This window comes from Oncorhynchus tshawytscha, linkage group LG22 (assembly GCF_018296145.1).
Source record: "Oncorhynchus tshawytscha isolate Ot180627B linkage group LG22, Otsh_v2.0, whole genome shotgun sequence".
Taxonomy (NCBI): Eukaryota; Metazoa; Chordata; class Actinopteri; order Salmoniformes; family Salmonidae; genus Oncorhynchus; species Oncorhynchus tshawytscha.
This window is the reverse complement of record NC_056450.1, coordinates 13,942,371-13,963,189: the sequence shown is the minus strand read 5'-3', so window position 1 is coordinate 13,963,189 and position 20,819 is coordinate 13,942,371. Positions and strand designations below refer to the sequence as shown.

The window sequence follows — 20,819 nt, the reverse complement described above, 5'->3', positions numbered from 1 at the left end:
GGTTTTGTCCTTTCAATTAAGACCTAGACAACAAGGTGAGGGGAGTTCCTTACTAATCAGTTACCTTCATTTATCAATCAAATCCAAGGGAGGAGAGGAAACACGCACACTCGGCCCACCGTGGAATGAGTTTGACACGTGCAATAGGGTGATAGTAGGGCAAGAGAGAACAAAAGCCCTTCATTCCATTTATACTAGATCAGACTTGTTTATATTCAAAATCAATTGTTGACCAACCATAGACCAAACCAAAAGTAAAACAACTAAGATATCCAATCAGATAGAACCAGCCAACATCCTCTTGAAAGGGGATGACAACTATGTGTGATAACCTAAGGAGGTGGGCTGAGTACAACAGAGATGTTTACTCTGAGCAGAGTGAAAATTACCACAAAGATACAGTACCAGTCAAAGGTTTGGACACACCTACTCATTCAAGGGTTTTTCTTTATTTTTTTTACTATTTTCTACATTGTAGAATAATAGTGAAGACATCAAAACTATGAAATAACACGTACAGAATCATGTAGTAACCAAGTGTTAATTAAACAAATCAAAATATGTTTTATGAGATTTTTCAAAGTAGCCACACTTTGCTTTGATGACAGCTTTGCACACTCTTGGCATTCTCTCAACCAGCTTCACGAGGTAGTCACCAATCAGTTTTGTTGTCAAAGGTAGGGATGGTATACAAAAGATAGTCCTATTTGGTAAAAGACCAAGCCCATATTATGACAAGAACAGCTCAAAAAAGCAGAGAAAGACAGTCCATCATTACTTTAAGACACGAAGGTCAGTCAATGCGGAGAATTTCAAGAACTTTGAACGTTTCTTCAAGTGCAGTCGCAAAAACCATCAAGCGCTATGATGAAACTGACTCTCATGAGGACCACCACAGGAAGGGAAGACCCAGAGTTACCTCTGTTGGAGAGGATAAGTTCCTTAGAGTTACCAGCCTCAGAAATTGCAGCCCAAATAAATGCTTCACAAAGTTCAAGTAACAGACACATCTCAACATCAACTCTTCAGAGGAGACTACGTGAATCAGGCTTTCATGGTCAAATTGCTGCAAAGAAACTACTACTAAAAGGACACCAATGAGTCCAAATGAGCTATTTTTGGTTCCAACTGCCATGTCTTTGTGAGACACAGAGAAGGTGAATGGATGATTTCCGCATGTGTGGTTCCCACCATGAAGCATGGAGGAGGAGGCGTGATGGTGCGGGGGTGCTTTGCTGGTGACACTGTCTGTGATTTATTTAGAATTCAAGGCACACTTAACCAGCATGGCTACCACAGCATTCTGCTGCGATATGCCATCCCATCTCGTTTGCGCTTAGTGGAACTATCATTTGTTTTTCAACAGGACAATGACCCAACACATCTCCAGGTTGTGTAAGGGCTATTTGACCAAGAAAGAGAGTGATGGAGTGCTGTATCAGATGACCTGTCCTCCACAATCATCTGACCTCAACCCAACTGAGATTGTTTGGGATGAGTTGGACCGCAGATTGAAGAAAAAGCAGTCAACAAGTGCTCAGCATATGTGGGAACTCCTTCAAGACTGTTGGAAATGCCTTCCAGGTGAAACTGGTAGAAAGAATCCCAAGAGTGTGCAAAGCTGTCAAAGGCAAAAGGTGGCGACTTTGAAGAATATAAAGTATATTTTGATTTGTTTAAAACTTTTTTGGTTACTACATGATTCCATATGTGTTATTTCATAGGTGATGTCTTCACTATTATTCTACAATGTAGAAAATAGTTTAAAAAAATAAGTACAACCCTTGAATGAGTAGGTGTCCAAACTTTTGACTAGTACTGTATATTAAACATCATTACATTCATTTAGATGGCACCAAAGTTATCTTTAGATATCAACTTTCAGATAGAATAACACTATAGCATCCATGTTTGGTATCTAACACCTATTTCAAGTCAGTCCTTTGTGTAACCGATGTGAAAAGGCTAGCTAGTTAGCGGGGTGCGCGCTAATAGCGTTTCAATTGATGACTTCACTCGCTCTGAGACCTTGAAGTGGTTGTTCCCCTTGCTCTGCAAGGGCCGCGGCTATTGTGGCGCGATGGGTAATGATGCTTCGAGGGTGGCTGTCGTCGATGTGTGCAGAGGGTCCCTGGGGCGAGGAGAGGGACGGAAGCTAAACTGTTACATTTGGATACTGTAGACTACTTGTCAATTAATTCCATGGAGGGCTGAGTGTCTAAGGGTTTCACTCCTCCCTTGTACTTGATTGATGATTTAAGGTCACTAATTTGTAAAGAACTCCCCTCACCTGGTTGTCTAGGTCTTTACTGAAACCAAAAACCTGCAGGCTCTAGGCCCTCCATGGATTGATTTTGACACCCCTGGTGTAAAAAGAGCAACATTTTGGCCCCTCCATGGGGAGGGCTGACTGGCCCTTGAGTTGTGTTCTTGTGTTCATGGGCCATTTGCCATACAGCCCCAGGTGACAGATAGACAATAAGTTGGGGGCAGGGCCTACACACACACACACTCTATCTCTAGCTCTATTGAACCCGGTTAGATTAATTTCATTTCTCTGCAACAACAGACAGAGAAGATCTTTTCCCAGTGTGACCCACTTCCTGATGCGTCTGTAATCTGTAGAAATTGTCTTTTTGCTTATCAACCAATAGATTGACCTGACCAGGAATGCCTCTCTCGATGTTTTCCTGTGATTATTTACATGTGCAGCATGATCTGATAAGTATGACTTGAATAGGAGTCTAGCCAGTATTTCCAGAATGTTTTTTTGTCTTCCTCCCCTTCAGTGTAGAGGGAAACCAGGAAATGGTCATTTTAACAAGAACTGATGACCTCACTTAGCTTGAATGAAAATGCTGACACTACACTGAAATACAAAGTACAGTAAAGTCTTTCTTTTTAATCAACCTCATTGTTATTTTAGCTAAATTCCATATTCATACATGTAAATGTATCAGTCAAAAAACTCTGTTTATAATTTTTGAGAATTAAATTGAACAATAAACACAATATCTTCTCACAACAGAAAAGCTATTAAAACGTTGAATGTTTGTAATTTGCATTAGGTTTTTATAGAATGTATTTATTCCCCAGACTGGTTTGTATAGTCTGTTTGTTTTTCTATATTATATTTTGAATTGCTTTACAATAAATAAATAAAAACTATTAAAACATTTGAATAAAAACTACAATAAAAAATGTTTTTTCCATTGAGATGGCAATAGGATTATGTCTAGACAAAAATACATACACAAATTACAAAATTGAAAGTTAACTGTTTGTGGTTTCATTACCCATAAAGATGTTCATCAGGTTTCCTATACCATATTACATATATCAGAAGGTACAAGCAGCAGTAGTCATAATTCTAAATGATGCAAGTGTGATTATGTTGTGTGCTGAGCAATGTGTTGGTTTGTCAGTTGTTTTAGGTGACAACTAGGCTTGTTCTTCTCATAACAAGAACATAAATTGAAGAGACAAATTGTATTTTTTCCACCAATTATCCTGCATTGATAAATATTTGCAAGGATGTCAACATATTCCACCCATACAAGGCTCCTTGCATCAGGAATCACATAGAGGGATAACATTATCTACAGACAGGTGGAAAAAGTAAGCGGTCTGGTCTACAATATTGAGCCATAATATAGAGATGACAGTTTAACACCGCTATATCATCGTAGTAGGTTAGCCTATCCTAGGCTATACCACATTGCCTGTGCAACCTCCAGGCTAGCAAGCATGTCTAAAGGTTAAGTTATAGGTTAAGGGGAGAAACTTACCACTGGGACCATCAAGCTGTAGATGTAACCTAGTATCAGAGTAGGCTGCCACTCAAAAAGTAGCCTAGGTTTTGCCCACCGAGGGAACCAACTGAGATCATTTGGGCGAGGCGAGGGATAGTGTAATCTCTCTCTTGAAATATGTATCTTACCCACATTTATAAGCGGCGCAACGAATCATTCACAGGCAATATGTACGCAAAGTTGTAAACGGACATACACGATGAATTGAACTTCAGCCAGGGTGACTGAATGAGGGATGTTTTGAGCGTCAATTACCTATATTTCGCGATGATGAGCGTTGTCCGGCCGTCGTTCTTCTTCGAGCGGGTTGGAGTGCTCCTCGGCGAGGGGGCACAATTCAAAGTTTTAGACGCAGCAAGATGCCCGAGACAGTCTGTGATGGACGCTGCAATAAAGTGGTCTAGTTGTCAGCTTTCATTTATCCAGATAGAATAGGAAAGATTGCCTGACTCCCACGCCCGACTCAGTAATGTCCCCCTCCCGAGCAATAAAGCATAGCCTGAAAGCACCGCCTCGAACTGTCATCTGCGCGCACTTTGACCGACGCGGTGATGATGTACATTGGGCTTGCCCTGTTTACTCCAGTCTAGTGAATGGGTGTGGGTTCTTCTTTTATCATTTATGTGGGCTCGGCAATAGAGCAGCGATGGACAAATTCAGTTGCAGTCGATGACTTCCCTTTAGCCAATATTTTATTTTCAAAGCGCTGTGCGCACTACATCTTCGGCCAAGCGGTCTGGAACAGTTTGGCACAGGTGGATGAGCTCTGTAACAACAGCATGGTTGTTGGTAGGCTTACCGAGCTCCCAACTGCCTTGTTACAGTAGCCTATAATGCAACATAATTTATATGTCAGTGTGGCAGAAATCAGTCCCATAACAGGGTGTTGTTGAGGCAATGATGGATTGACAGTAGCCTAAATATTGATTATGCCTAACTATTGTCCTTTTGATGGCTTGCATTTATGAGGTTAAAGCACTGAACAAACAGATGTCCATTGTGACATCTGGTCCAACAATACAATTGTACTGGCATACAGGTAGAAGCTGTCTCAATCCATTAGATCAGTGGTAGGGGGGGAGGGGGTTCTAACTTACTTTCAACTTACTCTTGAAAGTTGTAATAGTTGAAATTGGGTAGTGCATAATCCGTTTTCCTCTTGTCTAGTCAGTCATTACATACCTTAGAGAGCTTTTTATAACCTGTCAGAAATGTCCAGATCAACTAGCCCATGTCAGTAAGGTTTTGTAGCCCATAGATTTTGTTGTAATGCTTGAGCCACTTAAATAGCACATGAACACACATTAGACATGGCAAAATGTATAGAATTGAAAGAAAATTAGCTTTAAAATGGCAAAATGTTCTCTACCCCATGACAAAATGTGTGGAATTGCAGGAAATAAGCTTTAAACCTGTGGAAGATGTTCCCCAATGCTGGAAGAGGGGCCTGAGATAAACAATTTGGGAACCCCTGCATTAGATACATTTTATTTTATTTTGATTTAACCTTTATTTAACTAGGCAAGTCAGTTAAGAATAAATTCTTATTTACAACGACGGCCTACCCCGCCAAACCCGGACGACGCTTGGCCAATTGTGTGCCGCCCTATGGGACTCCCAATCACAGCCGGATGTGATTCAGCCTGGATCATTGAACACCAAATAATGAATCAGAGGATTTTCAGGCACAATAACAAAAACATGCCATTTGGCAAAGCACATGGCATTCCATCCATTCACAACAAAGGGAAGGATTTAAAAGGAAAGTCCTCAAAAGAGAGTATGGGCTGCTGGCCAGAGCTCAGCGGACACTGCTGCTGTAGACATACTGTACACAATGACTGTACTGACCATGTGGGTGTTTGTGTGGGTAGACAGACAGACTGCTGCTTAGACCCCTAATGATCAGAAACCATGACGTATGGAGGAGGCCCTGCTTGTAAATAGGGGTGACTTGATACTGTAAGAAAATAGCCATACAACAGTACCATGAGTATCATCACAATTGCAATTTTATTTATTTTTGTCTCTACACCCAACCGCACAAAAGAGAAAATGACACAAAACAGAAAAAAATGACAGAATGACAGGAACAAAAGAAAGAATACAGAACAAAAGATTCACAATCCAAATTGATCTTCATTTAATTGACGTGTTTGTACATTATGGTTACACAAAGTAACATTAAACAGTTAATTTCCAAATGTTTGTCAGTGGTGTAAAGTAACGAAGTAAAATACTTGGAAGTACTACTCAAGTTATTTTTTGGTGTGTATGTACTTAACTATTTATATTTTGGACAACTTTTACTCCACTACATTTCTGAAGAAAATATGTACTTTATACTCTCATACATTTTCCCTGACACCCAAAAGTACACTCTACATTTCAAATGCTGAGGCAGGACATAAATATGGTGTAATTAATACACCTATCAATATAACGCGCTGTCATTCCTACTACTTCTGATCTGGCGGACTCACCAAACACAAATACTGCGTATGTAAATTATGTATGAGTGTTGGTGTGCACCTGGCTGTCTGAATAATAATTTTAAAAAAGGAAATTGTGCCATCTGGTTTGCATAATACAAGGAATTTGATGTATAGCATTTACATTTACTCAAGTATGAAAATTGAGTACTTTTCCCACCATTGATGTTTTTTTTCTACTCCATGTCTTTAGATCAAGTCCCTTTTTGTTTGTTACTTTAGTTTCATTCAGTTATTAAAAGCCTTTAGAGAAAAGTTTGGTAAAATATTTTTTTTGTAAACACAAAAAAAAAAAACACAAAAAAGCTTCAATCTTGATTGAAATAAAACAGATTAGGCTACACAATGTTACACCCCAAATGTTTAATGTCAGTTGGACCCAACTTAATGTTGACTATGTACAACAGAAGCAAAAGGACAATTATAAGCTTAATTGTATTTACATAACACGAAAACATCTTCAAGCATATTCTTCCAAATAAATAAATAAAATGCATGGCACAAAAAAATGCTAAACATCATGACATATTCACAAAAAAACAATGCTGGAGTGGGCAAAACATGTCCAAAGGTAGCATCCTGAAACACATGGCCAATGTTTACACAGATAGCCCAATTCGGATCTTTTTTCACAAATTTGACCAATCAGATCAGCTCTGAAAATGATCTGATGTGAAAAGATCTGATTGGCCAAAAGACCAATTAGTGGGAAAATAAATCAGAATTGTGCTTCCTGTGTGAACGCAGATGGAAACCAACAGACAAAAATTACATTGTCTAATTATTGTATAAGAAGAATAGCTAGAGTGTATATTTTTTCAATATAATATTTGTATTTACATAATTTTTTATACTCATTTATTTACACAACAGAAGGCGTAGGATGGGGGAATCTAGAGAAACTTAGATCAGACAAAGCTTTTAATAGCACATTATGTGACTCTTGTAAACATTCCATCTTAGAATATCCTGGTTATTATCAGTTGTTCTTTTAAGAGGTGTATTTTTGGAAATGTCCTTTTAAGGCAAAGATATTAAGCTCATATGTAAGTAATACTCTTTTCTGGTCATTTTAGGATCCTTTCAGATCTTCCATTCTGCTTAACCTCCACCCCTTTCATGTTCATCTTTCAAGAGACAAACAATTACATAACCACTGTGAAATTGAAGAAGGAAAAAAAAAAGATGTCTGCCACTCTGGTATGCTCCCATGATGATTTAGTCAGACGCAAAAAAAGACAACGTTTCGATCTGAGTTGGATCTTCGTGTATCAAAACATTGTCTTTCTTTAGGGTCTGATTACATCACCATGAGAGCATACCATTTCTTTTTTCTTTGATACGTTCGTCTGTCCTGCACCTGATAAATATGTATTTTTATATTTTTTCCATCGAGAAATAGACCCATAATTTGTATGTTTTTAGAGAGGAGTATTTTTAATATTTTTTTAAGAGGAATAAATCCCTGACATAAATGTCTGCACTCCTCTCTGCCAAACTATACGAGACATTCTCCTAATGTTGGCTAGTTTCTTATAAAATCTCCTCCACCCCATGGGCAAAGATCATGACCAGGCCAGGCTCTAGGATCATGTCCTCTCCCATGTGTTGATTCTCACAGGCCATCAACACCACCGCCTGTTTCCCAGGGATCCGCTTGGCAACGTAGTTCTCGTAGTAACGCCGGTTCATCTGCCGCGTCTCCAGCGTGGCCAGGCCCTGCGGCCAGTTGCGCTCGTGGGCATTCTCAATCAGGTCATTAACGATGGACAGAGGACAGCCGCTGTCGATAAGTGAACGCTTGATGACCGCCTGGAGAACTGCATCTGGCGTGGAGATCATCCCACCCCAGCGTGTCACCCGCGCAGGTTGGAGGGAATTTACCCATCTGTTGGGCAGGAAAGGAACAAGTGAGATGGGGAAATAGGGAATTGTTTTTATAGCTCGAAAGAACTTTGTGACAATACTGCTGATGTAAAAAAGGGATTTATTCAATTTGATGAAGTTCAGGGTGATTTAAGTGGTTGTACACATTGATAATTTAAACAAACAATATCCAAAACCCAGTAAATAGATGACGCTTGCTGAAATAAAATGCTGAAACTATGTAAAAATATCCTAAAAGGACAGGGCCAGGGTAACAGGAGAGTAAACTCACTCCAGGATCTCGTTGTACTCAATGCTCTCCTCCAGGTTCTGCATGTTGGGGTTGGCGCTGCGTATTGCTCTCATGTAGGCTTTTAGCAGCTGGATGTCCCGTTTCTAACAGAGAAAGACACAGACACATTATATTCCTGACCTTTGAGGAACAGAGCACTAATGGATTTTTATGAATTACGCATTTGCATATGTTTGTACGCTGTGTGTGTGTGTGTGTGTGTCTGTTTACTTGTTCCCCCAGCTGATGCTTGTGCTCTACAGCATTCTTCTCCAGTTCAGAGATCTTGGTCTGCTGCTGCTGTACCACGCCACGTAAGTGCTTGATGCAGTTGTGGTTGCACATCTCATCTTTTGGCATCTCTAACCTGTAGAGAAATTGTGACATTATGAAATTAAAGCCACTAGATCACTCAATTTGTATTTTATTTAACCTTTATTTAACTAGGCAAGTTAGTTAAGAACAAATTCTTATTTACAATGATGGCCTACCCCGAACAAACCCTAACCTGGATGACGCTTGGCCAATTGTGAGCTGCCCTATGGGACTCCCAATCACGGCCGGTTGTGATACAGCCTGGAATCGAACCAGGGTCTGTAGTGACGCCTCTAGCACTGAGATGCAGTGCCTAAGACCGCTGTGCCACTCGGGAGCCCCCACTCTAGAGACCACTACAAGACTAGATACGGTCACATTCTGCAGTGGTGGTGCGGCATGCCCAGGAACTCAAAAGTCATAGCCATGTTTTTCATTCTGGCCGGTCTGTTCTACTCTGCTGTGTAATGTGCTCTAAGATGACTCACCCACAGCCCTCCTCACAGTTGATGGGCCTTTTGGGGTTGTGCTCACAGTCCTTCAGGTGAGACTGAAGTTGATCTAGCCGCAGTGTGGCTGTGCAGCCGAATCCAGCATTGTCACAAGCAATCTGGAGTTTGGAGAGCATGTTGCGCATGATGCGGGGCACGGGCCGAAGGTGAGCCAGTGTCACCACCGTACGGTCCACAGGACAGATCTGCTGTTGATTGAACCACTGGGTGATGCAGGCGTTGCAGAAGGCATGCTCACAGTGTGGGGCCTACATGTGAGAGAAAATAATGAGAGGAGATGGAGAAGGGTAAAGAGGTAGGGGGAAATAAGTATGTTTTGTAATAAAAATAAGAATTAAATCAGTAGGTCTTTATCCCAGAAATAGGTGACTAGCTGAGAGGAAAGTTCAATTTTTTTGTAATAAAAATAATAATTCAATTGATAAAAGGAATGAACAATTCCTTGCACGGCCTGGCTGAGAAGGGAAGAGGGAAATGTAGGGCACTAACCTGCACTGGCTCCTCCAGTACCATGCTGCAGATGGGACACAGCAAGTCTTCATCCACCTCCCCTTGGAACCTGGTGACGTCATACCCCATGGCACATCACTGAGACACACACGTTTCTGCAGAATACAAGCCGGGTAGGTGAGTCACTGCCTGGAGAAAATCCATTTCACAATGTAAACCTGTCTAGAGGACTGTTTATGGCATATCTGCAAAAGCAATGCAGCAAAACGAACATACCCCATCCTGTGCAATGAACATAACTTCAAGCCTTGTTTTGTTGTTACCGTATTTTTAGCATCGTAAACAACCTCAGCTATATCCTCATGCTAAACAATGTCGAGTGGCTCAAACCAGTAGCTTAAGAGAACTAGTGAGAAAACAGAAAAGCAGTGCCATCACTCACAAATGGCCCTCATTTCTCCCATTCAGCAGGACTGTCAAAGGTCACATGGAGTGGCTTTGATGAGACATTGTATTGGGAGACATACACAATCAGACACATAAGCCTAACTTTCTAGGCATTTAAATAGAAATGATATCATGGTAATGACACAGAACTTAAACCAAAGACAGTACAGTATGGTTTGAAACTCCGCAATTACTATCCTTGGGGCTGCAGCCAGGGTGGGAAATTAATTTTATGGTCCACCAGCCACTGTGGCAGGTAGATATATTTTTTTTTAAAACAGCCACTCAGATTTTATTTTACCTGTCAAAACATTGTTTTCACTATAATTACACCAAAAATCACCACAGAAAAAAATGGATGAGCATGCTTTCTATCGTTTCTAAAACAAGAAATGTATTACTAATAAGAAATAATGGGATACATTTCTTAAATTTCATTACATTTGTGACCTGTGTTTTAACCGATGTACGTTAAAATAAACAATTTAGTATTACAATCTAAATGTACCTTTAATCCATCTGTCTGCATGTCTGCATATGAGTGTGCAGTGAGACATGGGTTGAATGATACTTTTGTCAATTATCTTGAAAAAACATGCACTTAAAAAAATGGAAATCAACCAGTCCTCCATCTTTAATACAATGGAAATGTCAAATGCTTATTATCTAAATGTTGAAAGTGCGTGGGTAATAGAGAGAAAAAACAAAATGGTGCGGTTTGAGGCCATATGGCGGAGAATGATGCAGGCGCTGGATATGAGGGTGTGAGCATGGGGATCTGGGCAGGAGTTATGTTGTGGATGTTTGTGTGCGTCTGTCTGTGGAGATATTTTTTTTATTTTTTAAATCTCTAACAGTTCTTCAAATGAACATCAAGAATCAACAAAGTGCCTGCTCTGCCACAACCAGCTGAGTGATACAACTTATTCATTATGATTGTTCAGGGCTCTATGCTGACTTTTTTTTTTTAACAAGTACATGATGTGCTCCTATGTAAACATATAGAAGAAGCACACAAATAAATCAAAGTATTTGAGCGTTTTAATGACTAAACGTCCATGTATAACAGTTTTTTGGGAGTTATCCATGCTCAATCATTAGGTGAGATTTGCTCCAGGGTGGCGCAGTGGTCTAATAAGGCCCTGCATCTCAATGCAAGAGGAGCCACTACAGTCCCTGGTTCGACTCCAGGCTGTATCACATCCAGCCCGTGATTGGGAGTTCCATAGGGCTGCGCACAATTGGCCAAGCGTCATCCAGGTTAGGGTTTGTTCGGGGTAGGCCATCATTGTAAATGAGAATTTGTTCTTAACTAACTTGCCTAGTTAAATAAAGTTAAATAAAGGTTAAATAAAATACAAAATTGAGCGTTGCCCGGATTTTGCCGTCATTGTCAATAAGAATTTCTTCTCAACTGACTTGCCTAGTTAAATAAAAGGTTTTAAAAGACAAAACATTTTAGCTAACGGACCGTTACCGTGGTAACTTCAGCACTCTCTTGTCTGTGACGGAAAAAAAATCACCAACTGCGACGTCTTCCTGGCAGCAAACTCAAAGTAACATTGAAAAACAACCTAACGTGAACAAAACGATGTAACTGGCCAAGAAACACGAGGAGTGTCACACTTTAGTACTATTTCTTGTCAAAACGACCCATTTCTCCATGTGGGTTTTGGATTAAAAACACTTCCCAAATGCTCAGTGTGACGTGGCCGGTGAAATAGACATTCTTACCCCGCGATTGACTAAATCTGGCCCCATTTGGCGGGTGTTAACTTCCAACCTTGGTTGCAGCTGCTGCTTTGGCATACAGAGGATGAAGAGACGGGGCATTAAATGGTTTGATCTGACTAGGGCCTGTTTTCTGGGTGGTGACTAAGAGCCTGCTGATTAACACAATAGTGTAATCACAACTAGCTACCATAGATGATAGACTGTAGCCTAAACAATCAAATGGAGAACATCTCTGCTTTAAACCCTTGCTGCCTAGCCTCCCATATTTGTTGTCCCACTCACAGCTGACTTGTGACACATTTTCAATATGGCAGGCAGCAACACTACACAGAAGACTGGGAGGGATGGTTAAATAAGATATCTTATATCTAGCTGAAATTATAGGACATTTTACAGACTGTGGCTTTAATGAAATGCGATAGCTAGCTAGCGGTCCAACAGACCTGCAGCTTATAAATGTGCGTTATACTAACGTTCGTTAGCAAGCTGCCATCAAAGAGAGTCAACGTTAGTTTAGAAAATAAGTAAAGCCAACTAGCTAGATAGGTTGATCTAGTGATGGCTAGCCTAGCTAGCACTACAGCTGACTAGCTTGCTAGGCCAACTGTTGGCTATATCAACACGCTCTTGTTGACTTGCTAATGTTATCTTACTGTAACCCGTTTTCAAATAAAATATTCTGCTATCGGCATAAACACTTACGTCCTTGAAGAGCAAGCAAAATGATTGCGACAATTTCCGTAATTTCAGACCTCTGCTGACAGCTAGCTAGCCTCCAGCCGCATCAGCTAGCCTAAGTAGGTTGTTGCTGGTTTGGCAAGCAAGCCACTCCGCCTCTTCAACCCAACAGGGGGGCGTCGGAGATGATTGAAATCAAATTATATTTAAAAAAATGTAAGAAAAATAATTGTATACAAAAAAATTCTGTAGGTATTATTGAAAATAAAAACAAGGCAACAGTGAACATGTCGTCCCCCACGAATGATGCAGCGCCCCCCCTTGAGCCAAGTGAAATATCGCGTGTGACTAACACATTTCAGTTAATTACTATATAGCTCCGGACTTGGGCCAATCATTTTAATTTTGTATATTGGGGATTGCAATGGCAAGACGCATCACTCATCCATGTGTCTTCCGAATCAGGCCAGTGCTGTCTTAAATATCGCGTGTGACCAACACACAAACGAATGGGGGTGGAGAAAGATCCACAGTCTCCGATTTCATCGTGGGGACCATTATCACTAAATCTGGTTTGTAATTCACCGTGGGTCATTGGATGTGGGTGGAAGTGGCTGACTCCTAAGGTCCCTTGCAAGACTACCTATTTGGGGCACTGTCGTCTGTGTTCTCTTTTTTTTGTGGGAAGGTGACTGTGCCTCTTGTCAGGCCCGGGTCTAGACTACCATCATATTTTGGCTCCCATGGGCCGTAGCAAAGACGGTGTGCTGGCTCTGGGGTTCAAGACAGAATTCTTTGGACTTTTCTGACTATCATCGTCCGACTCATAATCTATTATCCCATTAGGCCTACTCATTCCTGTCTTTCATGAAGAGATTTTACTATTTACCTGTAATGTATTCTTCAATATTTTAAGTGATAACGACTTGCATACAGTAGGCCTATCACCAGAAAGGTTGAGAGAATTACACTATTCTTTTTGTGAAAATTCAATCAACTCAACACTTGTCAAATCAAATCCCATTTTACTTGTCACATGCGTGGTAAACAACAGACATGGACTAACAGTGAAATGCTTACTTACAGGCCCATCCCAAACAATGCAGAGAGAAATAAAAAAGAGAAATAATAGAAAAGTAAAACACATAAAAGTAATGATAAATACACAATGAGTAACGATGACTTGGCTATATACAAGGGGTACCAGTACTGAGTCTATGTGCAAGGGTACAAGTTAATTGAAGTAGATATGTACATATAACTAGGAATAAAGTGACAGATATTTAAATAGTGACATACGCTGCTGCTACTGTTTACTAACTATTTAGCAGTTGTATGGCTTGGGGGTAAAAGTTGTCCAGGGTCCTGTTGGTTCCAGACTTGGTGCATCGGTACCGCTTGCCCTGCGGTAGCAGAGAGAACAGTATATGAAAGGAGGACCAAGGCACTCTTCATATAATTAATTAAAATGCCTTTATTAGTATGGCATGTTCAATAGAAACAGTTTTTTTCTTTTACCGACGCGTTTCGGCTGCATGGCCTTCGTCAGGAAGTTAAAGAAATAATCATTTAAAAAAGGAATACAAAGAGGACATTGTATTCCTTTTTTTTGTACTCCCTGACGAAGGCCATGCAGCCGAAACGCGTTGGTTTAAAAAAAACTTTGTTTCTATTGAACATGCCATACTAATAAAGGCATTTTAATTAATTATATGAAGAGTGCCTTGGTCCTCCTTTCTTTTTGATGACCAATTTACCCCTTTTACCAAAGAGCACCTTCTATCTACCAAAATGTACTATTGTGTACCTTAGTAGCGCTTCCCTTCCTCCTCTTTCTACTAGAACAGTATATGACTTGGGTGGCTGGAGTCTTTGTCAATTTTTAGAGTCTTCATCCGATACTGCCTGGTATAGATGTCCTGGATGGCCTGGAGCTCAGCCCCAGTGATGTACTAGGCCGTCTGCACTACCCTCTGTAGTGCCTTGCAGTCGGATGCCAAGGAGTTGCCATACCAAGCGGTGATGCAGCCAGTCAAGATGCTCTCAATGGTGCAACTGTAGAACTTTTTGAGGATTTAAGGGTCCATGTTAAATATTTTCAGCCTCCTAAGGGGGTAGCGGTGTTGTCTAGCCCTCTTCACAACTTTGTTGGTGTGTTTGGGCCATGATAGATCCTTAGTGATGTGGACACTGAGGAACTTAAAGCTCTCAACCGATATGAATGGGGGCGTGCTCGGGCCCTCCGTTTCCTGTAGTCCACGATCAGCTCCTTTGTTTTGCTGACGTTGAGGAAGAGGTTGTTGTCTTGGCACCACACTGCCAGGTCTCTGACCTCCTCCCTATAGGCTGTCTCATCGTCGTTGGTGATCAGGCCTACCACCGTCTGGCCCTCTGGGACATGTCCAACCTCTTGAAGCACTTCATGACGACAGCCCCATCACACTTACACCGTTCATCATGAAGGTCTTTGAGATTCTGGTCATGACCCACATAAAGGCCAGCATAAGAGCACACTGGACCCACTCAAATTTGCCTACCACTCCAATAGATCCACGTAAGATGCCATTTCCATCGCTATTCACATGGCCGTAACACTTCTGGACAAGAGGAACACCTATGTGATAATGGTGTTCATTGACTACAGTTCAGCATTCAACACTATTGTTCCCTACAAGCTCAGAGCCCTGCGTCTGTATACCTCCCTCTGCAACTGGATCCAACAACACCACCTCCATACCGACTCTTAACACAGGGGCCCCCCAGGGGTGTGTCCTCAGTCCTCTGATGTACTCCCTGTTCACCCATGACTGCGTGGCGTTGCACAACACCATCATCAAGTTAGCTGACAATACCATGGTTGTAGGCCTGATATTCAACAATGACAAGTCAACCTATAGGGAGGAGGTAAAGGTAAGTGAACTGGCTGAACAACCAAGAGTATAACTTGTTTCTGTTTTTTGTTTTATTTTCTACCTCTGGATCATTGGTCTTAATTCTAAGGTAATGGTTAGGCATAAGGTTAGCAGTGTGGTTAAGGTCTGAGGTTAACATGCACAGGAGATCTTATACGTTTTGTTCTCAGATAATCAGTCAATTAACATGACCTTTATGAATTATGAAGCCTTTATGTTCCTGTTTTGAGTACATAAATACTTCAACATTGACAAAAAGTGACGGCTGATGAAGATTATCTCATAGAACAAAACGTATATGAGCTCCTAAACCTGCGTTGAACAGACCGTCGGCGTTTATAAAACATCCATATGCTTTGGACAACGAGACATGGCAGTTAGCCTCCGTTAGTGGCTATAAAAAGACGCCGTTCTCTTTAACGCCACTCCGTTCTAGCCAGGACATGGATATACTGAGGTTATGAACATTTCTCACGAGCCTTGGGCAATTCATCCTGCTTCATTGGAGAAGGTAGGTCAATTGCTGTTATCAATGCTTTGCGGCCTTATCTGTTTCATGACTCGGCTGTAAATGAACGAGTCGTTATAATATTAACTCCAAAAAAAAAATAAGACTCACCCCCCCCACAACCAGACTCTTCAATCCTCTAAGCAGCAGGACAAGAGAATATGTATTTCGAGACTGGTGAAAGCAACAACGAACAACCCACGTGAGTTGCCTGTAAGGCCCCCCAAGAAATTTCAGGTTTTGTAGGTTCGCTGACCTGTAAAATGTTTTGGCATTCAGGCAACTGTACCAGTTTCTATTTTGCGGACTAAATGAGGAACAAACTGACAACGTTCATTAAGGAGTTATTGAGACATTTCGCGGTACCTGATTGTAATGAACTTGCCTCTTCATATTCCTTTTTGCAGTTAATCTATAGGATGTCACCTCTACTGACGCTCGCCGTGGGACTATTTTTCTGTCTGCCTCTGCTGGAGTTTGGGGCAGGGGTGCGACTTTCTCTCAGTGACACAATGAAAACACCATGGAATATGACAGACAGGATATCAAATGGTAGCCGACAAGAGGGATCGACATCTGAACATTTAGATGAGGCTTTTGAAGAGCAGGTGAGACTATTGTGGAAGACAGGCTATACCAGTTTGTATTGTCTCCAGGCCTCTGAAATATCTGAATTTGGCCTCAATAGATCAGTACTACGTAATTTAGAGTTGATATGGTCACAAGTTAACCTTTGAGACACTGCTGTCAACAACACTAAATCTATTTTGTGCGTTGTTAAAAATGGCCTACTCTAATAGTTTAACAATGCCAGTATTTTACCACGGATGATTATTGCTCTTTCTGATCCGTTCAGCTGTCCATTTACTCTTGTAAAATACCTGTCTTTTTTTCCAGGTCTTCTACTTGCAGCGTCTGTTCCATCAGTATGGAGACAATGGGACCCTGACCTATAAGGGCCTGCAGAAGTTACTGGGCAGCCTGGGATTAGGGCAGGTCAGTGTGTTGGAGATCAGCCACCGAGGGTCGAGGCACAACCATAACACTCTGACACAACCTCACCCTCCTCAAACACAATCTCATGACCATGACGATCAGGAAACCGACACCCCCAGTCCCAGTAGGCCTATTCAACCACCCCCCTCTGCAAACGCAGCCAGGTGAGAAACTGATATTACAACTGATTTGATCCCATGATTGTTTAGAGATATCGAGCCACTTTTGAAGTACGGAAGTTTAGCATTTGTGCTCATCCAGTAATGAGTAGTTAGTTACGCAATGACACCTGAATAAACTGTGCTGCTTCTTCTCAACCCCCTCTGAAAGAACCCCACAGCCTGGGATATCGGGGTCTGCTGGATCTAGGTATAAAGAGGGCACCACATTATCCTCTGATCATGGGATTAAGGAAAAGGTCCTTCCGTGGTCATCCCCTATTGCACACTCTATTCCTGTCCAAGGAATGTTTAACTCCCTCGTGTCAAATCACCCCACTCAGAGGCATCTTCATGGGAACGTGAGTAGTCAATAAAAGACAATTGATCTGGTTAATGTTTTGTGCCAAACGCACAAAGTTCACAACTAAATTCTGCTTACTGTTCTTGGCTAAATGTTATCCTCCTCAGGTTTTTATTTGACATGGTTATTTAAAGGGAGTTAATGAGAAAATCTGCTATCAAAACAATCCCCTTACATAAACAGTTTCTGTGGACATTGAATACTTTTAACCCTTTCCTTTTCAGTGTCTGAACGTTACTCAGCTCTTGTGGAATTTCGGTCTGGGAAAGGCACCCCACATCACTCCTGCCCACTTCACCCTCCTGTGCCCAGCCCTGCTGTACCAGATTGAAAGTGGTGTTTGTCTACGCCACCCAGAGACTGATGGGGCGGAGTCAGAAAGGAGTGTGACTTTCCTCAAAGGTGCATTTATGAAACTAGATACCAACTATGAGAGACTGATTTATTGATATAGGATGTTTTAAAAAGTAATGTAGCCTTTTACAACTTGGAGCATAACTTAAAAGTTAGGATACACTAAGACTTAACATAACCCTGGAAACTACAATACCCTATTGTTTAATTAAGCAGAATGAATACAACATCAAAATGAATATAATATTTATTTTTTTCTTCGCAGCTTTGGGATGGAGCTCCTTAGCTCTGGCTGTGATCAGCCTGCCGTCTCTGCTGTCTTTGAGCCTGGTTCCCCTTCTGCCCCCTGCCCGCTTACGCTCCTTCCTCTGTCCAATGACAGCCTTGGCTGTGGGGACGCTGTGTGGCGATGCCCTGCTGCATCTCCTGCCTCACGTAAACACCCTACCAAACTGTCAAACACTACATTACATACCAGTGCTACTGTCTCTGTTTAGTCATGGAGGGTTAAGTTGTCAAATCTAGTAGTAAATATAAGTTTAAAATGAAATGCGTTGAATGAAAACCATGTCTTGTTTTATCTGTGTCCTGCAGACTAAGACTGGGCCACTCTCAAGCCACTCTGAAGAACAGGACTCCATACTGAAGGGCCTTTGTGTGCTGGGAGGGTGCTACCTCCTCTTCATCTTCGAGAGCCTTCTAGGACTGAGAACCCATTATAAGGTTAGCTGGATTTAGAGAATAACGGGAAGAGATTGAAGTTGTGCCACTGTTTTATGATACACTGTGCATAGTAGTCATTGGGAGATTCTCAATTGCGTCCTCCTTGCCTCCTCACAATCCATTGGATGAGAAAGCCAGAGGTCCCGCCCCTCTGACCATCTCCTCCAATGGATTTTGAGGCTGCGAGGAGAGAGGAAGCGAGGTGTATGCAATTGAGATTTCACATGGAATGTTTAAATTGTTTGTTTTGTCATCAGAAAGTTAAGAGGAAGCGGAAGCAGCAGAACACCACTCTAAATCCTGACCCAGAGAGGGAGCTTACTGCTCTGCAGAGTGAGTTGGAATGTAATACTTATGTAACTTGAGAGCATTTATGTCCGTATTGGCAGAGTTGAACCGTTGCATTGTAAAACATCATCTTTCTCATCCCTCCCGTTCTTCAGGCCCCACTGTTCTTGAGCAGACACATTCCACTGAGCAGCATAGTCATGGTCATTCACACAGCCCGCCTGGCCAGGAGCAGGTTGGGATGGGAAGCTTGGTGTGGATGGTGGTTATGGGAGATGGGGTACACAACCTTACTGATGGACTGGCCATTGGTGCTGCATTCTCTCAGGGTCTGGCTGGAGGTCTCAGCACCACCATAGCTGTGTTCTGCCATGAGCTTCCTCACGAGCTAGGTAGGTAAACACGAACATCTCACCTTTTTGTGAGGTGCATGTAAAAACAGAGATGGGTGCAACACATACAAGCATTGCACATCGACATGCCCTTCAAAAGTTTAAGCCTGGTACTATAACGTTTCAGGTAGACCTTTGTAATGAGTATGAGACTATCAAATTGATACATTGTGTTTATCTTTGCAGGTGACCTGGCAGTGCTGATGGGAGCAGGGTGGCCTGTTCGTAGACTGGTTATCTTCAGTGCTGTATCAGCCCTACTGGGTTTTGTAGGCTTGCTAATTGGCTCTGTCCTGGGCCACCAGTCAGCCCACATTTCCCCCTGGATCCTCACCCTCACCGCTGGGGTCTTCCTCTATGTGGCCCTCGCTGACATGGTGAGTCACTACGGTGGAAGGAGTTCCACACCTGTTCCACATTATCGGGGCAACATGAACCGCACTGTGCTGGGTCGGATATTTCCTTTTCACATCGTCCTTTCCAGCATGGTTCCAGCAACTATAGTGGCTGCGTAACCAGGCCAGCACAGCTCGGCTTAGTGTGAAAAGGCATTTTACAGACAACTGTGTGTATTAATGTGGTCAGTTTAATAATGCTGCATTTGTCATATTTTATCCTCTTGCTCAATAGTTGCCTGAGATGCTTCATGGTGATCCTGGCCCGATGGGTCCCTGGACTCGCTTCCTGCTACAGAACTTAGGCTTGTTGGCAGGGGGCGCAATCATGTTGTGTATCGCTCTGTTTGAGGACCATATTGCCTTCAACCTGGGTGACGTCTAATTCAATAAAGGATATGAGTGGATCAGATTCTAAACCACTGGATTGGTTACTCTTTCAACTGAAGTGCAATTGGCCAATACCAAATTACTTCTTATCAGAGTAGACTTTGGTCCAGGAGGTAATTAGCATTACTAAAGGCCTGAAAAACATGATTTTAAGATGACATCAAGTACCAGCTTCGCTTTAAAGCACTCTGGATGCGTTTACACCGGCAGCCCAATTCTGATCTTTTGCCCAATTATTGGGGAAAACGCATTTTACATTTAGCAGACGCTCTTATCTAGAGTGACTTACAGTATTGAGTGGATACATTTCTTGTCCCAAGTGAGAATCGAACTCACAACCCTGGCATTGCAAGCGCCATACTCTATCAACTGAACCACACAGGATGACACAGTTTGATGGTTAGTGTGAACACGTGGAAATCAGCCTTGCCGGACCAGATGACCAAGAGAATGACCCTACACTGATTTTGCTTGCTTAAATGTTTTATGAACCTGAGGATTTTTTTTCCTTCCTAAAATGTACTGTGCAACTTGTTTTCTACATGAACATTGATTCATTTCAATGCGAGTCTTAATCCTATTTCAGAATGATTTGCAGTGGTTGAACCACACAGGCCGGAATAGAAGAATGTGAAGTTTCAATATCCAATTAAATCTTTTTAATCTTGAATACTGTATAACCATGTCAGCAATTCAATAAAAAGGTGGCCCTTTTATATTTGGCATTCAATCCAGAGCACT

General features: G+C 41.8%; 3 protein-coding genes across 10 annotated transcripts in view; 1 reads left to right on the top strand and 2 right to left on the bottom strand.

Moving 5' to 3' along the window:
- LOC112221848 (diacylglycerol kinase alpha) overlaps window positions 1–4,341 on the bottom strand; it is a 32,527-nt gene extending 28,186 nt beyond the window's left edge. Inside the window, exon 1 of one of the 3 annotated variants that reach the window (XM_024384232.2) lies at window positions 4,068–4,341. The gene's annotated coding sequence lies outside the window, so the exon portion shown is untranslated. Of the gene's footprint in view, window positions 1–3,788; window positions 4,016–4,067 lie in introns of those variants that run through there. The other 2 variants (XM_024384230.2, XM_024384234.2) reach the window with 2 other exon arrangements.
- A 1,465-nt stretch (window positions 4,342–5,806) lies between these two features.
- On the bottom strand, window positions 5,807–12,865 carry LOC112221847 (E3 ubiquitin-protein ligase NRDP1). Its single transcript, XM_024384229.2, has 6 exons — window positions 12,623–12,865; window positions 9,779–9,894; window positions 9,266–9,537; window positions 8,694–8,829; window positions 8,463–8,566; window positions 5,807–8,192 (listed from the first exon to the last, which is right to left on the bottom strand). The coding sequence occupies exons 2-6, from the start codon at window positions 9,866–9,868 to the stop codon at window positions 7,838–7,840; spliced, it is 957 nt and encodes a 318-aa protein (XP_024239997.1). The 5' UTR covers window positions 9,869–9,894; window positions 12,623–12,865; the 3' UTR covers window positions 5,807–7,837.
- Window positions 12,866–12,993: 128 nt separating this feature from the next.
- Window positions 12,994–20,798, top strand: LOC112221844 (zinc transporter ZIP5-like). Of its 6 annotated transcripts, none has more exons than XM_024384223.2 (12): window positions 15,674–16,021; window positions 16,124–16,231; window positions 16,426–16,626; window positions 16,916–17,178; window positions 17,345–17,534; window positions 17,761–17,938; window positions 18,156–18,325; window positions 18,485–18,613; window positions 18,871–18,946; window positions 19,057–19,293; window positions 19,480–19,670; window positions 19,924–20,798. In XM_024384223.2, exons 1-12 carry the CDS (start codon window positions 15,971–15,973, stop codon window positions 20,071–20,073), a joined length of 1,944 nt encoding a protein of 647 aa, XP_024239991.1. In that variant the 5' UTR covers window positions 15,674–15,970; the 3' UTR covers window positions 20,074–20,798. The 6 variants fall into 6 exon arrangements, with proteins under 6 accessions (XP_024239995.1, XP_024239991.1, XP_024239994.1 ...); XM_024384226.2 differs by having other exon boundaries at window positions 15,675–16,021; window positions 16,166–16,231; XM_024384225.2 differs by having other exon boundaries at window positions 15,675–16,021; window positions 16,163–16,231.
- The last annotated feature ends 21 nt before the right edge of the window (window positions 20,799–20,819 follow it).